Source organism: Rhinolophus sinicus, linkage group LG09 (genome assembly GCF_036562045.2).
Source record: "Rhinolophus sinicus isolate RSC01 linkage group LG09, ASM3656204v1, whole genome shotgun sequence".
Classification (NCBI taxonomy): domain Eukaryota; kingdom Metazoa; phylum Chordata; class Mammalia; order Chiroptera; family Rhinolophidae; genus Rhinolophus; species Rhinolophus sinicus.
The window spans coordinates 83,742,497-83,769,894 of NC_133758.1; the positions used below are offsets into that span (position 1 = coordinate 83,742,497).

At 42.1% G+C, this 27,398-nt stretch overlaps 1 protein-coding gene across 1 annotated transcript; it reads right to left on the reverse strand.

The window, feature by feature from the left end:
• Positions 1-4,996: 4,996 nt before the first annotated feature.
• Positions 4,997-25,984, reverse strand: TMBIM7P (transmembrane BAX inhibitor motif containing 7, pseudogene). Its single transcript, XM_019716130.2, has 10 exons — positions 23,942-25,984; positions 20,440-20,711; positions 17,269-17,347; positions 16,494-16,547; positions 15,702-15,792; positions 12,340-12,377; positions 12,171-12,258; positions 10,767-10,856; positions 8,133-8,180; positions 4,997-6,083 (listed from the first exon to the last, which is right to left on the reverse strand). Coding segments are annotated over exons 1-10 (915 nt in total). The 5' UTR covers positions 23,944-25,984; the 3' UTR covers positions 4,997-5,930.
• Between the last annotated feature and the right edge of the window lie 1,414 nt (positions 25,985-27,398).

Sequence of the window (27,398 nt, forward strand, 5' to 3'; positions counted from 1 at the left end):
AAGGGGCCCGATTAGTTTCCTCCCCACAGGGTAGCCTCCCCACCTCCTGTGCTTCCCACCCTCTTGGTTGGAGGATATCATTTGCCACCCGCTGCATCTCCTGACTTGCACACATCTTAGATTCCTCAGCTGGGAAAAAGGCCTTCAGACACTGGTGGGGAAAGGAGGCTTTCCTTCTGGGTGGGACCCTTGGGGCGGTTAGGTGTAATGTGGCTTCCAAATCTGAATGTCTAATGGAAGGATGTGTTACATGCCCAAAGTACCTGTCTCATAATTGTCAGGGGTAGAAAGGTGATGGTGGCGCGTAATTTGCTCCCCTGCCTACCTGCTTGTCCCCTTTCTGGTAGCCCAGGAGAAAGCGAAGTCACTCCTTTTGTTAAAACACTTAATGGCAGCCCGAGTCCCGAGGCCGTTTCCCTGCACAACATCGCCACCTGCCGGACACAGTCACCAACTACACCCATTTAGAGAAAGGCAGCTATAAAATGAACCGGTTCTAAGGTTCTTACTGAAACTGAATGCCTGACCAATGGAGGCCTGCGTGTGTCATCCGTAGTAACATCTCTAAAATTGTCAGGGGTAAGCTTGCATTGCATGTTATGGACATGTCGAGTTGATTTATAATGTGCTACGTATCATCGGATTTTGGACCACTCATGACCGATTTTCAAATTATGGACTCTTCTCAAAAGATGAATTTCTAATATTGAAAATAAATTACTCATTTGATTGACTGACCGTAACAGGTGTGTCTTGCTCAGAGTTCTTACTAAATGCAGAAATCAAGAGATTGTCATAGGGGTGGCCGGTTAACTCAGCTGGTTTGAGCGTGGTGCTGATAACACCAAGGCTGCCAGTTTGATCCCCACATGGGCCACTGTGAGCTGTGCCCTCCTTTAAAAAAAAAGAGCTTGTCATAGAAGCATGAGAATTTCTTTTAATCAAGTCATCACTACTGTGTAATGGCACCTACAATAGACTCACACAGTAGGCTGTGTAGGTGGGAACATTGCCAAGACAATAGCAATGCCTCATGTGCTGGGACAGCTAAAACTTAAGAGAGAAATTGGCCAGCATGTTCCTATTCTATGCAGGAAGGTTTTCTTAATGCCAGGAGAACATGAAAAACCTCAGCCCTTCCCGCTGAATTTGCTTTCTTGTATGGAATTAATTCACCGTGACTTTGGTACAAAACCTTTGGCAGGTGTACACACAGGGATGTTTGTTAAGATATCCAGACCCAGGAACTTTAGAGGGTCCTCCCAGGTTGTTTTGCTGGGTGGCTTTAAAGTTTCTTTCTCTTCTACTTGCTCACATTTCAGAATCTACACCCATCTTCAGGACTTTGCTGGTAGTAATAAGAGATTAGAAACACAATAAGTAACTCTACTGAAGTAGTGGAGATAGGGTTGATCTGAAACAGCTGGTAATCGAATGGATGTATGTGACTGCAGCACATACACTGTCTTCCTCGAGATCTGTAAGTTTAGTTAAATCTAGAAAGGAAACTCGACAGTAAGTAATTCTAGAAAGACCAGAAGAGTCCATCTAACTTCCCTGTCCTTCCTCCTGCAGAATTCATCCGTGCTGCAAGTGGCCTCTTATCTTCATGCCAGATACTGAAGTGGTTCAGACTTAAAAGCCTCCCCTGGAAGCATATAGGTTACTTGAGACAGAATTTACTCTACAGAAGTAATTATGTACATTCCGTAGAACTTAAAAGCAAAATTTGCTTGAGTTGCCAAGTGTTGGATTTGTAATAAAGGATAAAGATAGACAGACAGACAGATAAATGTACTCCCTACATCTATGTATTATACATAGCAGAATTCTCAGAAATTCAACTGTGCTTCTCTGGCAGTTACCAAAAATTGACCTCCTGAAGCAACTTATGATAGCTTTTATACTTTGATAAAAATTAGTTCAAACACTGTGCTTGTCAATTCCCCTATTAGGATCTTAACATTTTAATCATGTAAATCAGGGATTGGCAAAATTTTTCTGTAAAAGGCCAGACAGTAAATATCTTAGACTTTGTGGACCATACAGTTTGTCACTACTGTTCCATTCTGCTGCTGTAGCACAGAAGCATCCACAGGCAATAAATGAATGGCTGTGGCTGTGTTCCAATAAAACTTTAATTATAAAAACAGACTGGCTTTGGCTCAGGGGCCTTAGTTTTCTGACCTCTGGTGTAAATGAACTGTTCGTATGCATAATGTTCGTATTAGGAGGACTGGTACCAGGGCAGTTCATACCTTGATAATATTTTCCCTGCTTTCTCCAAAGCAGGCTTCCTGCTTTTTCTCCCGTATCTCCGTAAGAGTTCTTCGTAGGGTATGGCCCCTAAGATTCCATAACTTTCGTTTTGCTCAAGATCCAGTTCAAAGTTGTTCTGTGTGTGTGTGTGTGTGTGTGTGTGTGTGTGTATTGTATGGTGTGATTTCTGTTCTAGGCTCAGTCTGTTTCCTTTCTCCACTGAAATTCTTCCACACTTGGGTATCTCTAACTTTTGTGGGGATAACACATTAATGTTAATCTCATGTCAGGAATCCCCCTTTGTAGAAGTGGTAGCTTTTTGAGTCCTGAGCAACTTGAAAGAAGGCAGAGGCACTTGGCTCAGCAAAGCCCGGGAGATTTTACATACCTAATGTCTCCAGGCTTCTCTCAGTCCTGTTTAAATCTCTCCAATTGGCTGCAATTTGGATAACAAACAGGAGGGCAAGAAGTGTCTGGTTGTCCAGGGGCTCAGCTTGCAACAATTTTAGAGTTTTACACTACCATTAAGAATTTCAGAATTGCACTTTGAAGGTTCAGTTCACTCAAAATTTGCCTCTGTTGGCACCTGGTTTCTTGTAGGGGACCAAGGAAATGGCAGAAACATTCTAAAGCATTGTTGGGATAAAAAGGAGTCACAGGAAACCTGTAACACAAATGTCTGGCACCAGCAAAAAACAGAAACGGGAGTTGCAAATTGTTCTGCCCAGTCAATGTTCGCTTTGGTTCCACGTTGGAACCAAAGTTACCTTAGGATTAACTTTCGACCTCTGGAGAACCAGGACTAACCTCCTTACTGGAAGGACTCAGACTTCTTTCCCCAATAAGCTCTTTATTCCCACAGTCTTTATTTTTTAATCTGATTCTGAGTTTTCATTATATTCTATTTAGCCTAATTTGCATTACAGAGCATCAAAAACTGACTGTACAGATAACACTAGCCCAAGTCTAAATCTCTGGCCAGTCGATCCTTTTCAGATTGATGATAAAGGAATTATGCTGCCATGATCCGTAGTCATCACAGAATTCTTATTATCCACTGTTGTTCAAAAGTTTCCTGCAGTGGAACTCTTTGCTCTTAATTGTGGCGATTTTGAGCAGCTCACCTGCCTTATTCACAGCTTACTCTAATACTTCTGATAGAGGAGGAAGGAGTTACCCCAATCCTCTCTGGCTGGCTCCCGCATGCACAGTCCCGGGCAGGCAGATCTAACAGCCTCCAGAGGCCTCCAAACCCTAATCCCCCGGCACAGGTTCCCAGGCCCCCTTCCTCCCTGTTTGTTCAAAGTCTCCTCTGCCTTGAAAGAAGCTGACACAGGTGAATGTCCCAGCCCTTCCCTCTCATTTTGGAAGAAAAGGACCCTCTGCCTGTCCGAAGGCTATCTCCTCCTCCTAGCCCTACTCACTTTGATTTTTTCCCTATTTTTCCCTACTTCCTTCATTTCTTTCTGCCTTCAAACATGTCCAAACTTTCCCCTAGCCTGGAAACTGAAAGAAAAAAAAAAGGCAAACACACACAACCTTTGCCTGTCCCTGCTGTTTTCCCTTCCCTCAGGATCTGGCCTCTCATTCCATAAGTGTTCCTACCTGTCATTGTCAAATCCATGGGCTTGCTCTTAGTTTTCTTGTGCTTTGACCTTTTGGAACGTCATCGTGCATTCTCCAGGGCCCGGAGCACCACAGTCCTAAGGGAATCATAGCTACACCGCAGCAGCACCTTCCTGAAGTCTTTGCAGCCTCCGTGATGCTGTGCTCTCACCTTTCCCATATTTTGGTGACTCACCCCCTTTTTCTTCCTTCTATCTCCTAATTATGGACATTCCCAAAGTTCGATCTTTGGGCTCTCCTCTTCCATTCCCGACTATTTTCATCTGTTTTCACAGCCTCCGTTCTCACAGAACTGTGATGGCCTCCAGTTCTGTATCCCTAACTCTGAGCTCCCAAATCTCGTCCGAGTTAGCATTTCCCCTGCTTCCACATATTCAAAATATCTAAACTGAGGTATCATATGATCTCACAACTCCCGAAGCCATTTCCTCCTCTCTTAAGATGGCCTTATTATAGTAAGTGATAATTACCCACAGTAAATTCTCGGATATCCCTGCCCTGCAGGTCCATCCAGACATCAGCTCTCATCAACCCTTTTTGTCCATTATCTTGAACACATGATTGATTCATTCTACCTCCTTTATCATCCTAGTTCTGTCCTCTAGTACTTTAAGGGTGTGTTATTCTCTTAGCCCTTATATGACCTTCCTCTCTCTAATATCTCTCTTCTCCACCCTAACCCATTCACCATCACCAGACTGACTCTCCTAAAGCAGTGCCTTCCCCCTGATACTGCAATCAAAACTGCATGCCTACCAGTCAGTCGGAAATCCTGAACCTGAAAGTTAAGCTCCTCCATCACCTGGCACAACCATCCCTCCACATAAATCTTTCTCTAGCTCCCTCCCTGGACCACCCGAAGCACACTAGGAGTGGGCCTGCTCCATGCCTTTGTTCATCCTGCAGACCTGATTTAGATGCTTCCTTCTGGGGCAAGCGCCAGAGACTAGCTGGACCAACACCTGGAATTAGAAACAGGTGAGGCAGGGATGTAGACGCAGCTCTACATCATTCGGATGGATGTGACAGGGTCAGCTTTTCCATCTCTGGGAAATTTTTTTCATCAAGGATCTCTCACCACCAGGTGTGAGGCTCCCGGAGGGATGTAAAGTTCCTTCCAGTCTCTGTCCTTCAGGAGAGCAATCAAATCGGTTACGTAAGATGTGTAAATAAATAAGTCGGTGCAAAATGTGTGGGACTTCTTGTCGATTGACAGGTATGGAGTTTCAGTTTTGCAAGAGGAAAAAGTTCTGGAGATTGGTTGCACAATAATGTGACTATACTTAACGATACCGAACTGTACACTTAAAAATGCTTAAGATGGTAAATTTTGTTATGTGTATTTGATCACAATTAAAATTATAATGATGTCTAAAAAATATCATGGGACTTCAAAGGAGGCCAGTTATCCCAGACAATCAGCGGAGGTGGTCTCTGAATTAAGCCCAGAGGATAAGTGGGAAGGTGACTCGAGCGGGTAAGGCTCTGTCCTGAGTCCTGCAGGTACATGAACTTCACAGATCCTCTCGAACCCCTGCCAGGGAGATACTATTCTTCTCACCCGTCGGACTCTGGGATCCAGGAGAAAGGTAGGATTCTTTGGTTTACCTTACTCTTTGAAAAAAAGGACTGCCCAGATGTCCAAATAAAGAGGAGAGAATGGAGCAAGTATAGGTTTCTATAATCACCTTTATTCATATAGAGGGATGTTTACGGCTTTAAATGGTGCGTGGAAAACTTCAACAAAGTAATGGGCAGCTTACAAATGTTTGTAAGTATGTAATTTTGATACTCGTCTTTTGAATTTAAAAACCAGAAATGTCCCCCAGAAAGTTTTGCAGTGTGACAATGGAACTAAAAATATAACAGCTATAGCTACCATCTACTGAATGCTTGCTTTCATTGGAAAATAAAAATAAGTATGTAAAATTTTTTTTTTAATAAAAGGACTTATAAAGTGGTAACCTCTGCATGTGTGAGCCTGGCGACACTTCACAGATATCCCTCCTTCCACATTCGAACACAAGCCAGCGTTGGCCATACGACTACCGTACCAGTCCAATCAGTTGCAATATAAAAAGGAAAAGGTTGATTATATCCAAGTAGATGTTCAGAGCAGCAAAAACATACTCTTCAGGGTCCAGCTTATAATAATGATGGCGCCCTCCCACCATCAGCTGCACGTCCATCACCAAGTACTTAACGAAAAGAAAGAAGAATTAGCTACTTAGGTAAATTGTGCATTTCTATCAACTAAGTGTCCTAAATGAACTGAAAAAAAATTTTAGCATCAATAAATATATTGCAGAAAGTCAATTTACGGCTACATGTTATTACAGCCTCAGCCCTTCACATTGTCCCCATGTTTGTATTCTGTTAAAGCAAGTGCTTTGTCCTCCTGAATCTGGTGGGACCAGATCTGTGAGCCTTGCTTTGCTGTCCAAGTCCAGAAACCTTTGTGCCTTTCACCAATGATGTGGGCCCAGTGAGCAGGCTGGACAGAGAAAAGCTGCAAAATGCCCTGTGTTTGCAATCTCCCCACAAGTTCTCGCTGAACGAAGAATGAAAATAAAGGTGATCCCCCAACATTTAGATTCACACACAGCAATGATCTGAATTCTTGGAGCCTTGGGTGACAGCATTTTTCAAACTCGGATATTGGGGATGACTTTATGATGATGTCAGTATTTCCAAAAACAGAATGAGAAGAGGAGATTTCTATATGGTTCAATAATGCCCCAAACAATCGTGCTAGCTCAGCTGCAGTAGGTGAAATTTTCAGCTCCTAAATCATCAAGAAAAAAGTCAGCAAGCCCTCTCATGCTTGTGTTTGTTGCAAAGTGAGCAGCCCCCGGCAGCGGGAGTGCATTAGAGGGAGGAAAAGCAAGCAAGCGGCTCCTCACTTCTTTCTATCCAGACTCTAGATTGAGCCTGGTGCTGTGAGGCCGAGCCCCATCAGACACTTCACAGAGAATGGGGGGGAGGGGGGAAGGAGAGATTCTTTTAAATAATCTATTTTAGAAAAATACCTACTTCAGTGAAACCTATCCCAAGTGATTCAGGTATTGGCTCTCCCTGTATTCTGGTCCCCAGCTGGGCTTGTAAGAATGAGGGAAGGAACAGAGGGAAGGAACTGGGTAGCCTCACACACCCGTTCATGACTAGCATCGTGTCCTGTAATATGGAAACAAGCCAGCGGAGGCAGGTGCGAGTAACAGCCTCGGAGACGGGAAGATCAGGTGAGTGATCCGAGGGGACAGAGAAGGAAGTCAAACCCGAGGGGGGGGGGGGGGGGGATGCCAAACGGTGCACCACCGAGTCTCTTCTCCCCATTTTTCCTCCCCTCTCCCTATGTCTATTCCAGCAATTTTGGAGGAAGTTTTTAACTTTTACCATATGATCCAGCAATCACGTTCCTTGGTATTTACCCAAAGGAGTTGAAAACATGTTCACATAAAATCCTGCACACAGATGTTTCTAGCAGCTTTGTTCAAAATTGCCAAAACTTGGGAGCTCCCAAGGTGTCCTTCAGTAGGTTGATGGATAAATTAACTGTGGTCCAGCCAGACCATGGAATTTTGTACAGCACTAAAAGGAAATGAGCTATCAAACCATGAAAAGACATGGAGGAATCTTAAATGCATATTCCTAAGTGAAAGAAGCCAAACTAAAAAAGGCTACATGCTGTCTGATTCCAACTATATGACATTCTAGAAAAGGCAAAACTTGGACACAGTAAAACAGTCAGTGGCTGCCAGGGGTTGGGGGTAGGGGAGGGATAAATAGGCAGAGAGCATAGAGGATTTTAGGGCAGAGAAAATACTCTGTGATACCATGAAGATGAAATGTCATTCATCATACATGCGCCCGAACCCACAGAATGTACAACACCAGGAGTGAACCCTAATATAAACTATGGACTTTGGGTGATACTGACACGTCAATGTAGGTTCATCAGTGTAACAAATGTACCATTCTGATGAGTGATGTTAATAATAGGGGAAGCCATGCATGTGTGAGCAGGGGTATATGGGAAATCTCTGTACCTTCCTCCACATTTTGCTGTGAACTTAAAAGTGCTTCTAAAAATTATCTTTATAAAAGAAGCAGAAAAAGGAAGTTGCCTGGAGGGCTTTCCAGTGAAGTATTGACTTGACTCCAAGCTTAGCACAAGGGCTTAGGGTGCGCCATATTCTTTATCAAAGAGAGAGAGAGAGAGAGAGAGAGAGAGAGAGAGATGGACTTACAAGTGAGAAGATCACAGTTCCAAGTCCCGCGTACAATAGATGTAACCACTGCAAAAAGACAGGAAACAATTGCATGTTAAGAACAAGATTTGGAATAACGAACAGGCTCACTTAGGCCACTGCTGTTAGATAAGGGCCCCATATTATGAAAGTCAAATCTGTGGGGGAATTTATCTTTTTTGAACATAGTCTGTCAACAGCACCCACTCAATTGCATTCAGCAAGCAAATGAAACCTAGCCTTGCATATGCCAAAGAAGGTTCAGCAGGTAAGCGCTCATGTGTGCATCTCTTGCACAGCAGGGCAAGTGGAATGTACTGGGTATGTTTCATTTTGGGCCCATCCATGTAGCTCTTCTAGAGAATCTGCCTCTTGGAACAGGTGCTCTGGGAACATAGTGACCCTCACACACCACTGCTAGAGTTGATTAAGGAGAGGTAGAAGACATCCACTCCAACAGCAGGGAATCTCTTCCCTGACCAGGACCTCTTATACGTGACTAGGATCAAACAGATGTGCCAGGCCAGTCAGAAATCAATTGTCAGGTTAGAGGGATCCAAGCAGCAGAGGCTGTTGTATCATTAGCTAGCGCTTGAGCTATTACTGTACAAGCAGAGGTGGCCCATCAGCTCAGCCCAAGAGAGGAAGGCGGGGTTTCCATCCCTGTGAATCCAGACTCCTTCCCACCTTGGATTTCCGTGAGATTCGCTGGGTCTTTGCCTTGAGCTAGTCTGAGCAGCATCTGTTCCTTGCAACCAAGACAACCCTGATCAGAATATGGGACTGGTCTAAATGCTAACGGGTTTGGCTCTGTACGGGGAGAGGATAAGGAAGTGATATACAACAACTGAGAAAAACAATGGCGTTCACCCTTTGAAAGTTGCCTTAGAGGGATGGGCAGCGCGTTCTGCTAACAAGTGAAGGGTCGTGGAGAAATCAGGAGTCAGTGACAGTGTGAGAGGCACAGAGTTTCCAGACTGAGCTGATGTAAGAAAACACCTGAGTGAGTCTGAAGAATTCAAAATTGCCAAAGTCAAACAAGCATATATTTGACAGGACCAGGTTCTGTCAAAGTCTTCCATTTAAACATCTGTGTAAGATTATATATGGTAGGTATTTTTGAAAGGAAATTTAGAATGGAAACAAGGGTTCATCTATCTAGTAGGAAATACAGTTTCTTCACTGCACCTATTGTAAAGACCTATGCAACCCACCTAGTAAGTATTTTTGTTATTACTACCAATATCTCTGCCTCCATCAATAACAATCAATGGAGCACTGTGGCCTTTTAACACATACCTTTGGGATGTCTTTGAGTTTATCTCTAAAATGCAGATGCTGCCTCCCAAGCTATAAGCCTATATGGTCATTCATAAAGATAAACCAATTCGGGCAGAACTGTTGGTTATATGTCTGAAGATGACTTAGTAAGTCCACTTGTTGCCGAAGAAGTTCTCTGATTCAGCAATTGGACTAAGTTGGGCTTGGGGTATTAGTAAAATGATCACAGACCCCAGGCCAGTCCTCAGGGGACCTGGCCTCCAGTAGGGTTTCTACACAGGGGCCCCTGGCAGCCGGACCACAGGGCCAGATCCTGTACCTCTACCTCTCCACCCCTCCAGCCTTAGTCCACAGATGGCGCAATGTGGCACCGGAAAGAGCATGGGCGCCGGAGTCACACAGATCTGGCTCTGATCCCATTTACTCCCCCTGTGAACTCAGATGGATTATTTCATTTCTCTGAGCCTATTCTCTTATCTAGAGTACATGAGATCCGTGCTGTTTGGGAATGTTGTGAGAATTAAATTTGATGCCTCTGTGAAAAACGCATAGGCTTATATGTCTGACATCTAGTAAGAAGTCAATGAATCTATTAAAGCAAAAGGAAAAAAGAAAGAAAAGGAAGGAAGGAAGGAAGGAAGGAAGGAAGGAAGGAAGGAAGGAAGGAAGGAAGGAAGAGAGAAAGAGAGAAAGAGAAAGCTGGAATTGCAAATAAGGAGCCTCCTCTAGGCTGGTGTGAGAAAAGACCGAACAAGCCCATCTCTTTAATCCCAGCAAGTCAAACAAGCAGCACCTATGTATGGGAGCAGGCGGCTGATCTGCCCTGTGGGGATCAGCCTCTTAGAGGACAGCTGTAGTGGAGGGTAGGAGCTCCATCTTCATGCCCCAGACCTCCTGTCCATGGTACCCCAAACACACCGTGCCGGACGGGTTTCACAGGCCTCCAACTGCAGGGGCCTGGAGTGTAACTGACCAGGCCCCTGCAGTTTCTGCTGGACCACGTTTCTACTTCTCAGTCACTGGTGGGAGCCGCAGGACTGCCATACTGTGATGGCCGCTTTTAGCTCCAGGATTCGCTCATGGCCTTGCTGAACCTTCCTTAGCACCATGTCTAGAATGCTCCCATGGATGTCCTTCACTTGGGGTCACATCTGCTGTCATGGTCTGACGGCTCTCCCAGCTTTCATTGGCTCCCCCCACTCCTTTTCTCTCATAGACATTTCTCCCTTGAAAGTCCTCCCATTTTTCACCCATCTCGGGGTCTGCTTCTCAGAGGACCCAGACTAACAAAACCAGCACTTCACTCTCGATTTCTAACGATTCTCTGAGGTTTCCAAATGAGATCCCACTTACATATGATCGTATGAAGATTAAGAGAATTCCATATATAATAAGTACGAAGACTAAAACGAACAGCATTCCATTTAACAAGGTGAAATCCCACTGAGGAAACACAAACAATACAAAAACAACTCAACTTTCACCTATAAGGAATTTCAGGATGTTTCAAGGTGCATTTTATACCTCATAGACAGAAACTGGCCCATTCGCTAATAATTTACCCTGGTCCATTCTGAGAGTTAGCCCCAACCTCTGAAAATGCTACATAAAAACTGTCCTACTGACTGGAAGTTGCTTCAGCAGGGAGAAGAGGGTAGGGAGTATGAATGAGATCAAAGGAGCAAGAGTTGATCATTTTTGAAACTGGGTAATGGGCACATGGGGGTTCATTAGATTATTCTGTTTTTGTATGTATATAAAATTTCCCCTAATAAAAAAGGTACGTTGGATAAGTAGGATGTAAATTTGTATAGTTTGATCACAATTATTCATATTTTTAAAAGCGTGCATACAGTACATTAATGGAATGAAATAGACCAAGATGTTAACTGGGTACCTTTTTCACATTTGTATACATACATTTTAATAAAAAAGATATACTAAGCTTTCAAAAATTACTGTTAATTATTCTTTTGTAATTTTGAAATTTATTAATATGCTTTTTGGTTTTGCTTTTATAAATCAGTGACCAAATCAGCCTGGGGGAAATTAAGACTTTTTTTTTTTTAAAGAAAGAGGAACAGTCATCTTCTGACCTGAAAAATTTTGGATTGTGCATCAAAAGAAGGCCTTTGAATCCAAGATATTTTCTTGCAAGAGCATTTTCGTAATTCCTCTATTTCCCCTCTCACTCCATACCCTCAACACACCAAGAGAATAATCTGAACTCCTACATCACCTAGTGTGGTTCCTAGACCAGCAGCAGCAGCAAATTGTTGGACAACCCCAGGAGTGGAGCCCAGCAGTCTAGTTTAACAAGCTTTCCGAGCAAATTTCTGATGCTGCTAAAAATTTGTCTATAGCTGTGCTCTTAACACATGTGGCTAATGAGCACTTGAACCGCGACTAGTCCAGATTGAGATGTGCTCTCACTATAAAATACACACTGAATTTGAATTTGAATTCGAAAAAGAGAATGTAAACTATCTCAATATTTTTGTTATATTGATTATTTGTTCCAGTGATCATCCTTTGCATATAGAGGGTTAAGTAAAATATGTTATGAATTTCACCTATTTCTTTTTACTGTTTCAATGTGGTTACCAGGAAAGCCGGAAGACGAGGAGGCAGTGGAGGCGAGTCCCACAGGACAGCAGAGAGCAAGAAGGAGGAGAGAGGAGATGGGTCTGGAGGGGCAAAGGAACATGTCCACACACTCCCTTCCGTAGGACAGAAATCTGTTTGAATAATACTCACTTTTGTCTGAAGAGCAAATAAAGTGAGCGATAACGTCACCAGAGCGGTTGCTGCTGTTGCCCATAACACCTCCTCGGCTTTATAGAAACTAAAACCAGAGATTATGATTATTGTTCACGTACATTCTAAGAACAGCACACACAAAAGAAAATGTATAACAAAGACTTACACTGATATGGTTCCTAGCAGTAGACCTTGAAGAATTGTCTAAAAAACAAAATTCACAATAAATCAGAAGCCTGATTCCCGAGGCCCAGAATCTGAAGGAGATGATTTGAGGTGTGTGTGTTTCGACAGGGCCTATGGACAGGTGGGAATATGCACAACCCTAGTGCACAAGCCACAGGACAGCTAATTATAAGCACAAATAGTAGAACTACACATGTCCTTAACATTCTCCCTAAAACTGACAAGAGAAAATTCCTTTATTAGTAAAAATTTCTTAGGACCCAACAGTAACTTTCAACATACTTACTGACTTAAATATGTATTGATGAGGAATATGGAAACCAACCTAGAAAGTTGATCTGTAGAGCATATTGTCATTAATCAAATGGGGCCATCCACACAGAATCGTAAATATTTTATCAGAGCAGGATATGCTATTTTTATTAATGCTTCACCAACAGTTTCAGTATTGACCTTTCCCACGGTGCTTGGGTGAGAATAAAATACTTCTTAAACCTCAGAGGTAGGATGAGGATTGAGACCTTCTCAGACCCAGGGGTGGGCTGGAGGGCACTTATGCACAGAACATGAGCTACACCGGTCAATGCCAATCCGAGGCTCGGAGGAGAGCTGCATTGGGGTGCAGGATTTCTGTGGGCCGCATGGAGGCAGGGATGGGGCAGTGTGGAGGGAGACAGGAGCTGAGAGCCAGCAGGCAGTCAGCCCGGAGGATGAAACCAAAAAAGGTAATGAACATGTGCCCTGGCCTGCAGCCAGGTTCCAGGATAGCCGGCAGCTGGGCAGCAGCGGCTGCAGGGCCCGGGGACATTCCCCAGCTGATAGCATGAGGCTCTGTCAAAGGTGAATCCAGAGACTCTGCTGACCAGCAAGAGCCAGAAAAGAATCTTTCAGTCTCAGGGAATAAAAATGAGGACACATCCTAACTGCAGTGCGAGGATTGCTAGACGGCCTTGGAACTTCTCCAGTTGGCCGACAGGATCAGAGACTGGAAAAGAACTCAGGTTCCCAGAACGCTGGCCTGCCTCTCGATTTCCCAAACCCAGGGAGTAAGTGCCTGATTCTCTAGCGTGTTAAACATACCAAGTAAGCTGTTTTTGTTTCCATGGTAGGTTTAAAAACAAAAAGTGTATCTATTCCACATACACAAGATGTTTTAATAATGTGCTTTCTTCCGACGTTCCTCTCAAGATTTTCTTCTTCTACTTGCTAAATTGCTTCATATTTCTCCATCTTCAGCAGCACATGAAAGAAGTGTATGTTTGAGAGAGAGACAGACAGACAGAATGGGAGGAAGCGGACGATGGGCGGGAGAAGGAATGACTTCAAGCCGGAAGCCACCCTTCAGTTTTCCCAAGAGTGAGTAACAAGAGGCCTTAGAAGTCAAACCTGCCTGAAGGCTTTAAGAGCTCAAAACATGGGCTCAAGGGGCCACAATTATATGGGACAAAAGCTGAGTGTTTTTCTTTTTCCTCAACTTCTTTTCTGAAATGGTTTTCTCCATATATTGTCCAATGTAAAGTCTAAGAAATATAACTAATTCTTTGCCCCTCTATGAGATTTCTTCTCTTAAGCTGTTACCTGCTTTGGGACAGCAAAACCTGAGATGACAGCTTCTTCCTTGGAGACCAGTAACTTTGTAATAAACATTAAAACCATTGAAAAATTTTAAATTCAAAAATTTCTGGAAAAACACCTCCCACCCCCAGCCCCATCATCTCTGCTGCAGGATTCCTGTCTTTCTGTTTGGCATTTAGCCCACATCCCTTCCTGAGTGTAGTCTGTGCGGGAACTGGGAGCCCCACTTGCTCATCTGGGTAAAGAGCAAGGTATCCGCCCCAGCTAAGAAAGGCCCGTCAGTGCTCTGGAAGCTGAGGAAATGCCCAAATGTGGTCTCTAGACAGCCTCGGGAGGAAACTATTCTCCCCGACATAGAAATCACACTGGATGCTCTCTGCACCGTGTGGATGCAGACCCTCCCCATATGCCATGTGTCCTTGCTCCCTTTGACCACCAGGAGGCGCAGACCCAAATCCAAACTCATAATAAGGTACGCATTTTGTGCACTAATCTAACAACTGGCTTTACTTTCCTACCCTTATTTTTTCTGCCTTCATATTTCCCCACCAATTTATCGTGCCTTATATTGTAGATATTTTTATAAGCCACTTCAAATCTGATATGGAACTAGATGAGGGATAAATCAATTGGTAAGTGAATCATCATATGGGACCGCAGTCAACAGTGCTTGGGAGGGAACGCAAATTCTCCCAGAAAGAATCATTTGCCAACACACGGAATCACATTAAGACTGTTTGGATTTTTCCAAGAGGAGCAAACACTTAACTATCAATGAATTTCAGAGAGAACACTATATCCAGGAGGCAAGAGGTTTAGCCTGACTGGGAAGCAGAAAGAAGAGTCAGGCAAAAGGGAAATGTTGCTTGGACGCTATCGAGTCCCTGAAGAGGAGCCCTTCCAGGGACCTGACCTTCCAGGGATCTAACCCCTGGGTTGGGATGGGATAAAATGACAGAAATTCAGATTTTACTCAGGTTTTAAAAATCGAGGAGCTCCAGGTATCTGTTAAGAGCAGGCAGGATCCTAGAGTCCCCACGAGCAGCACAGAAAGGAACTGGCTGCAAGAAAGGAAGCCACACAGGCGTCTGTGGCCCAGAGCCACACTGAGCCACAAAGGGCGGATGTGGTGAGGCCTTGAGAGTGGAAGCTCCACAAGGAGGCGTTGGTGAGCCAGGAACCAGACCATGGATAACCGAGAAAAGCCAGGGACCGGAAGCCCCCTAGCCCTCAACTGTAAGGCCCTGCAATAGCCCTCCTGAACGGAAATGCAAGGTGGGGAAATAGGAAGAAGCAGAACTGAGATGGTTTCTGCTCCCCGTGAGACTTGAAATTGAAATAAAATAAATTTTACAAAAATGAAGTTTTGAGTTTGTGCACTAAACGTGGAACCCACTCTCCATAACACAATGTGTTTGTTGTGCCTGAGAGAGGTCCAGCGATAATCCGGCTCACTGTTCCTGAATCGTAGACCAGATGTGGAAGTGGGTTTCCCATGTGGTCTCTCAGAGCGAGTTTGTCTGCACAAAGCAGTAGCCAAGCGTCCTAAATTCTCCAACTTACTAAAAGGGTGTGGATGCTGTCTCACAAGTAAGTTTATGACTACGTTACAACCAGAATTCAGCCAAGAGAATGTCTCACAAATAATTTCCATCTGTATTATTCCACAGGAAGATTTTCCACAGTAAAAGGAATGAATTTAATAATGTGACAAAATTATGTTTCATTAGCAGTGAGCTACAGCAGGTGCTAACAAGGTTTACTTACAAATATTCCCAGGAGAATGTAATTTGCAGGCACCTGACGGCGGAGTTTACCACAGCAAGCAAGTACAATAAATACAACGAAAAACGCTGGCCTGAGGATAATTAAAACCATGTGTTATTTGCTTCCAATGACTATATCATGTGATGTATTATAGGTAGATAGAGACATAGATATCATGATATTACCTGATAGTATAATATTATAAACAAAATGTGGATTATTATCTTTACCTTTTTTTTTAGCTTTTAAAACTAACTTTTTTTAAAACTAACTTTTCTCATTGCTATCCACAGACAGCTTGTGAATTCTCTTTTTTTTTTTTTAATTTTTATTTTGAAGTAATTGTAGATTCACAGGAAGTTGCCGAGGGACAGATAGGTCCCGTGTACCCTTTACTCAGTTTCCCCAAATGATTGCATCTTACATAGAGTATAATACCAAAACCAATAACTTGACATTGGTATAGTGTGTATATATAATGCTATATCATAGAATTACGACAGAAATCTATGTGTAGGTACATGTAACCAACACCACAATCAAGATTTGAAACTATCCTATCATTAAAACATCAACAAAGATCTCCCTCATGCCATCCCTTTATGGTAACACACACACACACACACACACACACACACACACACACACAACCCCTAACTCCTAATTTGCTTGTTTGCCATCTCTATAATTTTTTCATTTCAAGAATATTATATCTTTACCTAATTTTTAATGAAGAACCTTGATCAATAGCTAATAGAAAAAACACTTCTTATTAAATCCAATAATACTCACAAGATTGCATAAGTGAACCAGGCATTCTCAAGCACCCAAGTTTTTAAAGTCGTCCTGGTTAAAAGAAATTAATAGTTTTACAAAATTAAGTAGTTAATTTTGTAATTAATGTAATATTTAAGTAAAAGTAAAACAATCTCCTGAGGAGAAAGGGGGAAACTAAATGATTGACAATGACAGATAGACAAGGAAACAGTGAAACATACAACTGAATTTTGCTTCTTAAAATAGATTCATAAAAAGATACAGTCATAAGTTGTAAGTCAAATTTGGATAAATGCAAATGCCCTAGTGAAGATTTTTATTAAAAAAAATACTGGTGTTGATATGTATTCAAAGTAAAAGAAATAAACTTCTCGTATATTTATTTGTAAATAGGGATTTTCATACGATGGGTTTAATCAGTGATGGGTCATAGTCCCAGAAATAATTGCTACATTTAACAGGATTCCAGCCTGCAATGCCTCAATAATCTCACCTTTTTTCCTTCATCCAGTTTTATCTGTGGAAATATCTCAGGGGAAATAAGAAAATAGTGCCCAAAATAAAGAGTAAGAAAAAACTTTATTGGTTTATGAAGTTGAAATAAAACTCTAGAAATCGACCAGTATCTTGGTTTAGGAGTTCCCTTGGAAAAGCAAAAAGCTATAGAAATATTATATCCTCTGACTAACAAAAAATATATTTTTTAATAATCAAAATTAAAACAAGGTGATTCAATAAGAATTAATGTGCACAACTTAATATTTAATTTACATCAGTAACAAAGACTTACCAGAAAAGAAACATGCTGATAATTGCCCCAGTGACCACCAACTGAGCTGACAGAAGCAGGAAAACTTTTGTAATGAAAGCTGAGGAGACAGAAACATTATTTTTATGACACAATATTCAAAAGTAAAAAACGTAAATGTAGTTACCTACTTTAGATAAGTAACAAAAGAAATCTCTCCCCTGATTTTTTGAGGACGTGAAAGGGAGTACTAGTGTAGAGTTAGCCAACTGAATAACAGCAAAATACAGCTGTGCAGAACTTGTGCAAAGTAGTCTGGATATTCAAAGTGTTTTATTGGAGATCTGAGGGTTTATCCACAGAAGCCCCAAAATTTTGAAGGTAAAATGTAATCTCTTACGTTTATGGTTAATTCGTTTTTAACAAATGTGCTAGAACAGTTCAATGGAGAGAATAGTCTTTTCAACAAATGTTGCTGGGACAATTGGACATACACATACAAAAACATGAATTTGGACCCCTTCCTCATGTCATGCGTACACAAAAATTAATTAGTTAAAAATGTATCAGAGATATAAACATAAGAAATAACACTATTGGAAGGATACATGGGTATAAATCTTTGTGAGCATGGATTAAGTAATGATTTTTTTTAAAGGTAGGTAGGGCGTGTAAAACACAAGCAAAGAAAGAAATAAACAGATAAATTGGATGCCATCAACAGTAAAAGCTTCATGCTTCAAATGACACCATCAAGAAAATAAAAGAAAACCCAAAAACTGAGGAAAAATATTTGCAGATCCCGTATCGGATAAGGGACTTGTATCTGGAATACACAAATAATTCTTACAATTCAATAACAAGGAGACAAATAACGACTAAAAACGGGCAAAGTTTGTGTAGTCGGTGTCCTCCCACATTGACGCTGGGCTTGGCCACATGATGTAAGTTGCCCAGTGAGAAATTAGGATGTGTGATGCAAGCAGAGGCTTGATAAACATCTTGTACATTGGAGCTTGTCCACCTGGTATATTTCTTGGGACCCAGCTGCCATGTGATGATAAGAAGCTCAAGTCACAAGAAGAGATCCAAAACCCAACACCAACTGCCAGCCGTGTCAGGGAGTCATAACAGTCATTGCAGCTTCAGCCATCATCTGATGAAAACTGCATATAAGCCTTCAATCAAAACCTGTGCAAGAACTGCCCAACGGAGCCCAGTCAACTCACAGAATCATGACAGCTGATAAAATAATTGTTTTTTAAAAAAAAAAAGTAGGCAGAGGATTTGAATAGCCATTTCTTCAAAAAGATATGCAAATGGCCAATAAGCATGTGAAAAAATGCTCAACATCATTAGTCATTAGGGAAATGCAAATCAAAACTACAATGAGATACCATGTCACACACACTAGAATGGCTATAATAAAAAAGACAGGCAATAACAAGTGTTGATGAGGATCTGGAGAAACAGAAACCCTCATGCATTGCTGATTGGGATGTAAAATGGTATAGCCACTTTGGAAAAAATTGGCAGTCCCTCTAAATGTTAAAAATAAAGTTACCATACAGCTCAGCAATTCCTAGGTACCTACCCAAGAGAAATAAAGACATATGTCTACACAAAAACTCCTATATGAATGTTGATCACAGCATTATTTGTAATAACCAAAAAGTGAAAACAACCCAAATGTCTGTCAAATAAGGAATGGATAAACAAAATGTGTTCTTTCCAGGCAATGGAATACTATACAACCATAAAGAAGGAGTGAAGTACTGACACGTACTACAACGTGGGTGGACCTTGAAAACATTATGCTAAGTGAAAAAAGGCAATCACAAAAGACCACATATTATATGATTGCGTTTATATGAAATGAATAGGCAAATCCATAGAGATCGTAGATTAGTGGTTGGCAGAGACTGGGAAGAAGAAGAAATGGGAAGAAGAAGAGATGGGGTGTGACTGCTAATGGTATGGGTTTATCTGTAAATATACTAAAAACCATCGAATTGTACATGTAAAAGGAGTGAATCTTATGATGTCAATTATATCTCCATAAAGCTGTTGTAAAAAACAGTCCCCCAGCCCTGTAACTCTTAATCCATTACCCTGCTATACTTTTCCTTCTTTTCCATAGCACGTTCATCTTTTTATATACTAGATAATTTTAAGGGGGAACGGCAACCACTGCCCTACAGGAGAGGCAGATACAAATAATGAACTCTAATAGTGGTGAGGAGGCGTCACATGTTTTCAGTTATAACCCCTTAAGCCTCAGTTCCTCGTCTGTGACATGGCACTACAACAACTTCATTAGGGGGTTGTTGTAAGGACCAATGCGGTACTGTTCCCCTTGCACAACACCCAGAGAGAAAGGATTGGCACCTATGGCTGAGGTGGCTAGTTGCTTAGTGACAGTCATTCTGCCTGATTTCCTCACGGTCCAACGCAGATCTTGTTAAAGGTGGCAATGGGCTCAGCTGAAAAACTATAGCTGGCGGTGGCCATGTGGTCCAGACAGGGTCAGTGACATGTAATTGGGTGTGGTTCCTGGGAGAGCCTCCTGGTACTGTCTGGACAGCAGACGAGCCTTGACTCAGTTTTGCCTTTGGAAGGCTAGAGCTCCAAAAGGTATCTTTCCAGCCACAAGATGGAGGGTAAGGGCCACAGGGAGACAGCAATGGGAATCAAAGCTCACAGTCCCCTTACAAGTTGTCCCGGCCCCAAGAAGGCCTAGGGGTGGCAGAGTGGTCATGGAGACCTGTGGCATTTGCTTTGAACTTCATATTTCATGAAAGAAAAAACTTCTCATTTACGTAAGCCACAATTTTTTTAGGTTTCTGTTACAGTTGAATGTATGTTCTATGCAAAATTAATATCTAGAGCATTGAATTAATGTTCCTTAAAACTTAAGTCAGTATTGTCATATTGCATTGTACGTAGGTAAGAACATTCTACAATCAATGGCTAATTCATATTTCCTCAGAAAACCACAAGTTTTTCCCTATACTATGTTTATTATGAATTTCTGAATGACCTGGACAGCTTGGGGGTTGTCTGTTATAGCAGCCCTATACCATGTGTCATGGTAAAGCATGACTGGGAAAAACTAAACGCAAAATCCAATCTTTCTAACAATCCACTCTGTGGAAACATTTTAAGAGAACGTTCACTTTTCTCTCCCCAAAAACGTAATTTCTTTATTCTCACCTCTGCGGATAGATCCTTCTGAGAATGGGTTGACTACAGTACTGCTGTCATTGGGGGTGGTCTCCTCTGAAATTTGTACCACATAGGTATCCGTTCGCTGACTAGCCTTTGGATGTGGTTTCCCACGAGTTTGCTGTGGCCCAAGTGAGGGTGACGTTTTGTAGGACCGATTAGATTTGGCCTGGATGTTATCATCTGCTGCTTTCCGGATCAGGCGTTGATGGTCTCCAGCACTAAGGTCTATTGGTTCACTGACCTCCAAGTCCATTTTCCTGGAGGGGGAAATTGTTGTTCAGATCCTTATGATCTTACCACTATATCCTCATCACATTCAAATGATTTTTCCTTAATTTTAACTCGCTTGACTCAGTAGTTACCAAGTCAGTGCATAATAAGTATTTGTTGAACAATCAATGATGAACAAATACTTTTAAGATGAGGCCTATAAAGTAAAACTACTTGCATTGTAATATGATATTAGTATGTTTATAAATTCATTCAGCAAGAAATTAAATAAGTTCCCTCTTATGTGCCAAATGTGGAGCTGCTCTCATCACCTCTGCCCTCGGTGGGCTTACATTTTGAAAGAAAAGATAACCAAACAAACAATAGTAAAAGCAGGGCCAGGAACAATGGAGGATGATATGAAAGGCCCTAACAAAGTCTGCAAGGAGTAGAGGAAGATGCAAGGAGTAGAAGAAGTTATCAAAAGCTTCCAGAAAAATTGAGGTTTAAGCCAAGGCTGTAAGATGAGAAGAGTTAGCTGAAGAGGTGGGGAAAGGTTTTCCCAGGCAGAGGAATCAGCCTGCGTCGGGACGGGAGGACGCAGAGAGGGTAGGTTCCAGAAACTAATAGAAGTTCATGTGGCTGGAGCAGGGAGTTCAAAGGGGAGAGTAGAATGAGGTTAAGCAGAGGAGTAGTGGGGGTAGGTCAGTGAGGGGCTGGCAAGCCAAGTTCATTCTTAAGGCCATGGCTGTGGTAGGTAGAATAATTGTCCCCCAAAAATGTCCACATCCCAATCCCTGGAACCTGCGAATATGTTATCTTGCATAGCAAAAGGAAAGTTGCAGATGTGATTAAGGACTTTCATGTGGGATAGGATCCTGGATTACCTGGGGGAGCCCAATAGAATCACGGGGGTCCTTATGATCAGACTTCTAAAGGAGAGGCAGGAGGATCAGAGTCAGAGGAGATGTGACAACAGAAGCGGAGGTCAGAGTGATCCAGTTGCTGCCTTTGAAGACGGAGGACGGGGCCATGAGCCAAGGAAAGCAGGCCTTGAGAGACTGGAAAAACGAAGGAAATGTGTTCTTCCCTAGTCTCCAGAAGGGAATGCAGCCCAGCCGACACCTGGATACTAGCACAGTGAATCTGAATTTGGGACTTCTGACTTCCAGATAATAAATTTGTGTTGTTTTAAGGCATTACGTTTGTAGTAATTTGTTAGCGCAGCAATAAGGAACTAATAGACCAGGGAACCACCGAAGGTTTTCCAGCAGGGGACCACAGGGATCTGCCTAGAAAGACGATACCAGACATAGTGTGGAGAATGAGCCAGAGTAGGCAAAAGTAGAAGCAAAGGGACCAGACATCCAGACAAGGAATTGTGGTGGGCTTTGCCAGCGTGGTTTGCAGCAGAACACAATTCTTAGAAAACCAGTATTCAGTGGACCAAAAATGACAAAAGAGCAGGCCCCCATTAACCTCTTGGGGACAAAAAGACTCAGCAAGCCTCTGCTGCTGGTCTCTTGTCCCATAAAGAGGACCATGGAGGCATTTGAGAAGGAGATTGCTGAGATGGCAAGCACTTAGACAAACTGAAGGCCAACTGGGAACGTTTGTAAATAGGTCTGAACAGAACAACATACTCTTGGAGAGGCAGACATAGTTTTGTAAAGATACCCCTTTCCCTCAAAGGAATTGCTAAATTTTTACAAAATTCATTGGGATTTTTTTCAGTACTTGAAAATGTAACTCTAAAGTTCATCAGAAAGAGTAAATGTGTGAGAATAATCAAGAAAAATAATTGAAAGAGAAGGATTACAGGGGAGAAGTGATTTACCTATCAAAAATTAAAATATTATAAAGCTATGTACTGAAAAGTGTGGTGCTAGCATGGCATGAGATAAATGGATCAATAGGATGGAAAAGATTCAAGAAATAGACTTATGTATATATGAGAATTTAACATTTGATAAAAATGGTATTTTAAATTATTGTCCCATGGTGTTAGAACAATTAGGTATGCTCGGAAAACAAAGTTTAATAGCTATTTCACATCTTCTACAAAAATGCATTCCAGATGAATCAAAGATATCATAAATAATAATAGCCATAGATATTCTACAAGAAAATCTCAATGAATATTTGTATAAGCCTTTGTAAGAATGATACCATAAAAGAAATGCTTGACAGATTTGGAGTACAGAAACAATTTAAATATTATTATAAAAACATACCAGTTAACCTGAAATGCAAAATTGTGAAATATTTATTATATTGTAAAAAGAATTTTTTAACTAAGAAAAAATCGGCAATTCAATAGATGAGAAAAGAACATAAATAGGCAATTCATAAAGAAAGTTAAATGGTCAATAAACTTAGGAGACGATACCTACCTCAGAAATAACCAAAGAAGTACAAGTACAATACAATCGTGAAATGTTTTTTTGTATTTTTTTTGTTTTTTTGCATAACAGACTAGCAAAAATTAAAAAGATAATATTCAGAGTTGTAAGGATGTAGGGAAATGGATAACCCAGGGCCACATTATGACTTGTGGGGGCCCTACACACATTTGCCTTTACGGGTCCCCTCTCCATGAAAAATATGAAAAAAGTCTATTTAATGGTTGCATTGAAATAAAAAACATATAACCCAGGCTGGATTCATTGTATATTATATATTCATTATTATTATATATTTTCTCCTGATTTTAAAAGAAGTTCAAATATCTTCACGGCCCCTAAAACTATTGTGGGCCCCAGGCAATATGTCCAGTGTCTGGGTCAGTCCTGAGATAACCTCACAGGAGTTGGCAGGTGTGTACACTTTCTTTCTGAGTAATTTGAAAACATCTATCAAAACTCAAAATGTGCCTTATTTTAGGCCCAATAGTTACATTTTTAGGAATTTATCCCATAAAAAAACCCACACAAATAGGCAACAATACATATATAAGGAAGTTCATTATATCATTCATTGTTTGTAATATCTAATTTCAGGGAATGGTTAAATTAATTTTGGCAAGAAAAAGGCAGATACATATGGGTTATTGTGGTAAGTTCACTTTGATACACTTTTGAATTTAAAAAGGCCTATTAGAGAATAATATTTAGTAAGATCACATGAATGTTTTATACACACACATTTCCAGGCTGGAAAGATAGACTACAAACTATTAACATAGTTCTCTCTAACACAGCAGAGTTGGGAAATACACTCTGAATTGTATACATTTTTATAATGAGCATTTATTATTTATACGAAAAGAAATATTTACATTTTGAAGAGAAAAAGAAATATTTCTCTTTTTGATAAAATCTGGAGTTCCTCCGAAGAAAGCAACCTTCATACACAGCTCAGAAGCATTCATTAAAAGATGCTCAAATAACCAAGTTGGTTTCTTCCCCAGCTGTCCTGCAAATCAGAAGGGGGAGATGCAGCAAAATTTTCAAAGCACTGAAAACTGAAACCAAACAAACAAAAATCAAAAGCAGCTGAGTTTTCCTCAGGAAACTACAGTTGGCTGGTCCCTGAATCACAAAATGAAGCGTTCACCTGCTCTTCCAAAAGCTTTCCTCGCTCCTAAGCACCAGGTCATCCAAAGGACAGGCAGGCACTGGCACTGCAAGCAAAGTTCTGAGCGACAGTTAGGGGAGTGGCAGTTGGAGCGTGGGGTGGTTCACCGACCTCACCACCTAGGAGAGGGGCTCTAAGTCCAGTCCATCTGCCTGGCCTCATTGATGGTCAAATAGTCATGGCCGATGTATTTTGTGCTGAGTCTCAAGGAGGCCTACATCTGAATCTCCAAAACCAATTCCATGTCAGGGAGTGTCCTGAAGTCTTAGCAAAAGGCCTCTGGAGGACGTGGCATCCTCCCCATCATGTCATCACCTCTCCCAAGCAGGAGGAAGATGCCTATGAAACTCCGCAGCAGGGACCCTGCACAATTCTTTCATATAAGTGACTGGTGTATGATTAGGCAGGTGTTGGTTTTCCTGGTGGATAATGACAACGGTGATGCCCCCCATGATACAGGGAGATGTCCACCCCAGGCTGCTGGCCAGGGAGGACCTGGGGAGGCCTAATTCGGGCTGTTTGTGAGAGAAGTCAGATGATGAAGTGGGGCGTAACGAGGAGGGGAATGGGAGCAGACACTTGCCCTGAATAGAGACTGTTGCTGAGAAAGGCTCATTGATTTATTAACCCGCTTAATTAAACTGCTACCTTAGTGCATGCCTGCTGTATGCAAAGCGTGGGAAAGTAAGAGACACAAAGAAGAAAAAAGCAAACTTCCATTCCTCAACATGCTCCTAGTCCGGTGGAGGAGACACAGGTACAACGGTGTACCCTAAGGTAGAAGAAAGGAAGAGTCACAACAGGAAATATTAATAGCTATTTCAGTCAGGGAGTTGGAGAAAGGGGGTAAGACTTGTGGCATGGAGGCTTCCTGAAGGGAGTGATGCATGAGCTGATTCTGGAAAAATAAGTAGAGTCGGGTGTGAAGTGTTGCGAGGAAGCATATTCCAGGCAAAGAGAACACCTTGAACCAACTCCCGCGTCTGGGAACCATGGAGCGCACATGCAAAACAGAAAGGAGTCCTGTTAGGTTATAACATAGAAGGCATGAGTGCAGTGGGAGACCGAGATATCATGACGCCCCTCCTGAGGATAAAAAAGGAAAAAGCACATCTGCCTTGGCTCTCTTCCCTTGTACCTTCTTACGGTTTCATAGGTCTCACTCATTGTCTCTTGGTCCAGTCCACGATGTCTCTCTTTAGTTTGTTAATGTTAATAGGCAACTTCAGTTAATTACATTTTTTTCAAGATTACCTGTGGGAGGGGGGTATAACTAACGACCAGTCTGGTGGGAAGAAATGGTGCCTCCCCCTCTTCCCCCCCACCTCCTCCTGTCTCATCAGCCTCAGAGTTGATGTTAATCAGGCACTTACCAGATGTAGAAGTTGCTTACAACCTCACAGGTACTAACTCATTGAACCCTCACATCAACCTTTCCAGCTCTGTTATAACAGGTGAGTAAATGGAGACTCAGTGGCAGAATGCAGAATGCCCCTGAGATACCCAGGACAGGGTAGGAGTGGTAAGGGAATCCTGCACGGCCTGTCCCCACCAAGCACAAAACCTGGTGAACAGTATCTCTTTGAAACCAGCTTGTGATATATTTTATGCATCTGCTCTTTTTTTCACTTTAAGAGTTTTAATTAATGAATCATGCAACACTTAAATCATGCAAATTAGCCTACATGTTGACATTGATAATTCCCTGGGGAACTGTGCTTTATTCCTTTCCCTTAGTGTTAATTTTAAGACCTTGGGAGGTATTTATTTCTGTCTTCACAGCTCTCTCTCTCTCTCTCTCTCTCTCTCTCTCTCTCTCTCTCTCTCAGATCTCCCTCCTGACACCTTAGGGAGCCCTGGGGCTTGACCACTGTGGCTCATGCTCTTCCTGAAGGACCAAGGAGGGAGCAGGGAATTGGGCCGGGGCCTTCATTTACAGTGCCTCCCTGAGTTCTTTTTCCTTACCCATTTTCCTCACCTCCTGACCTGACCCCCCCAATAACTCCACATAGCAGTCTTATTTGTCCTCACAGCACACTACTTTCGTTCACTCTAGTACTTCTGCGTAAGCATTTTGTGATGCTAGAGCTTTGCTGCTTAAAGGAGAATCCCCACTTATGGACTGAGAACTACTATGTGCCAAGCAAAATAACAGATCATATCTTCACAGCCCTGGTGTGGACAACACCACCCTCGCTTTACAAAAGAACAGAGCTGCAGTGAAAAGGTTCAGTTGTCAGTCTTTGAACCAGGTACTGGTCATTCTATACCACTACCTCCAGCTGGGAGAGGAGTTTTAGGGCCAAAAATCTGCCTTTATTTTCTTTTCCGTTTGATAGTTTTTCCTCCTCTCCTCCTTCTTTTTCTTCTATTTCCTCCTCCTCCTTCTAATTAAATTTTTAAAATGCATGCATGTGGTGGAAAATGTTCAAACAATACAAAAGGGTACAAAATGAAAAGTGGAAGTCTGCCTTTCTCACCATTTCTGTTGGCTACAATTGTCAAGTTTCTTGTCTAAATGACTAAAAAAGTGTACACATCACAGACATATAGCTTTTAATTTACACAAAGTGATCATATTCTATACACTGTTCTATAAATTGCTTTTTTCCCTCTTAAATTTATATTGAAGTATAATTGACATGTGTGGAGACAGAGCCAGGAGTGCAGTCTCCAGGCTCTCGGCCTCACGTGGAAAGGTACTGGCTCAGGTAGTAGACGGCCATCATCTGTGATTAGATGGCCATCAGCTGTGGCTAGTTGGCCATCAGCTGTAACCAGTGAGCCATTGGCCACTAATATAACTGCCGTGGCTACGCTAACAGCAAATGGGGGCTAGCAAGAAGATGGTGGCTGGCAAGCGCGGATTGCTGTTAGCAAGGGGTTGGTTGGTTGGCAGAGAAGTGGATGGCAGGTTGCAGATCGTGTGGCTCCTGCTTCCTGTGTTTGTAACCCAGCCGCTAGCAAGAATATAGTGGTCTGACTCACCTATCTATGGCTCCTTGGGTGTTCCTTTCCAGCCTCACCATGTCCTGTGTTCTTATGTGGGGAGCGGGAGCAGAGACCCCGCATGAGACCCTGCATGACAGCATGTAACACTATATTAATTTCAGTTGTACAACATAATGATGTGATATTTGTATAGATTGTGAAATGAT

Bases quoted from the DNA above. Each gene is read 5' to 3' on its own strand.
- TMBIM7P (XM_019716130.2), bottom strand. The intron at 15,793-16,493 runs GTGAGTATTATT...AATTATCCTCAG, and splicing joins TGGTTCACTTATGCAATCTT to GCCAGCGTTTTTCGTTGTAT. The intron at 12,378-15,701 runs GTAAGTAAACCT...TTTGTTTTTTAG, and splicing joins ACATTCTCCTGGGAATATTT to ACAATTCTTCAAGGTCTACT.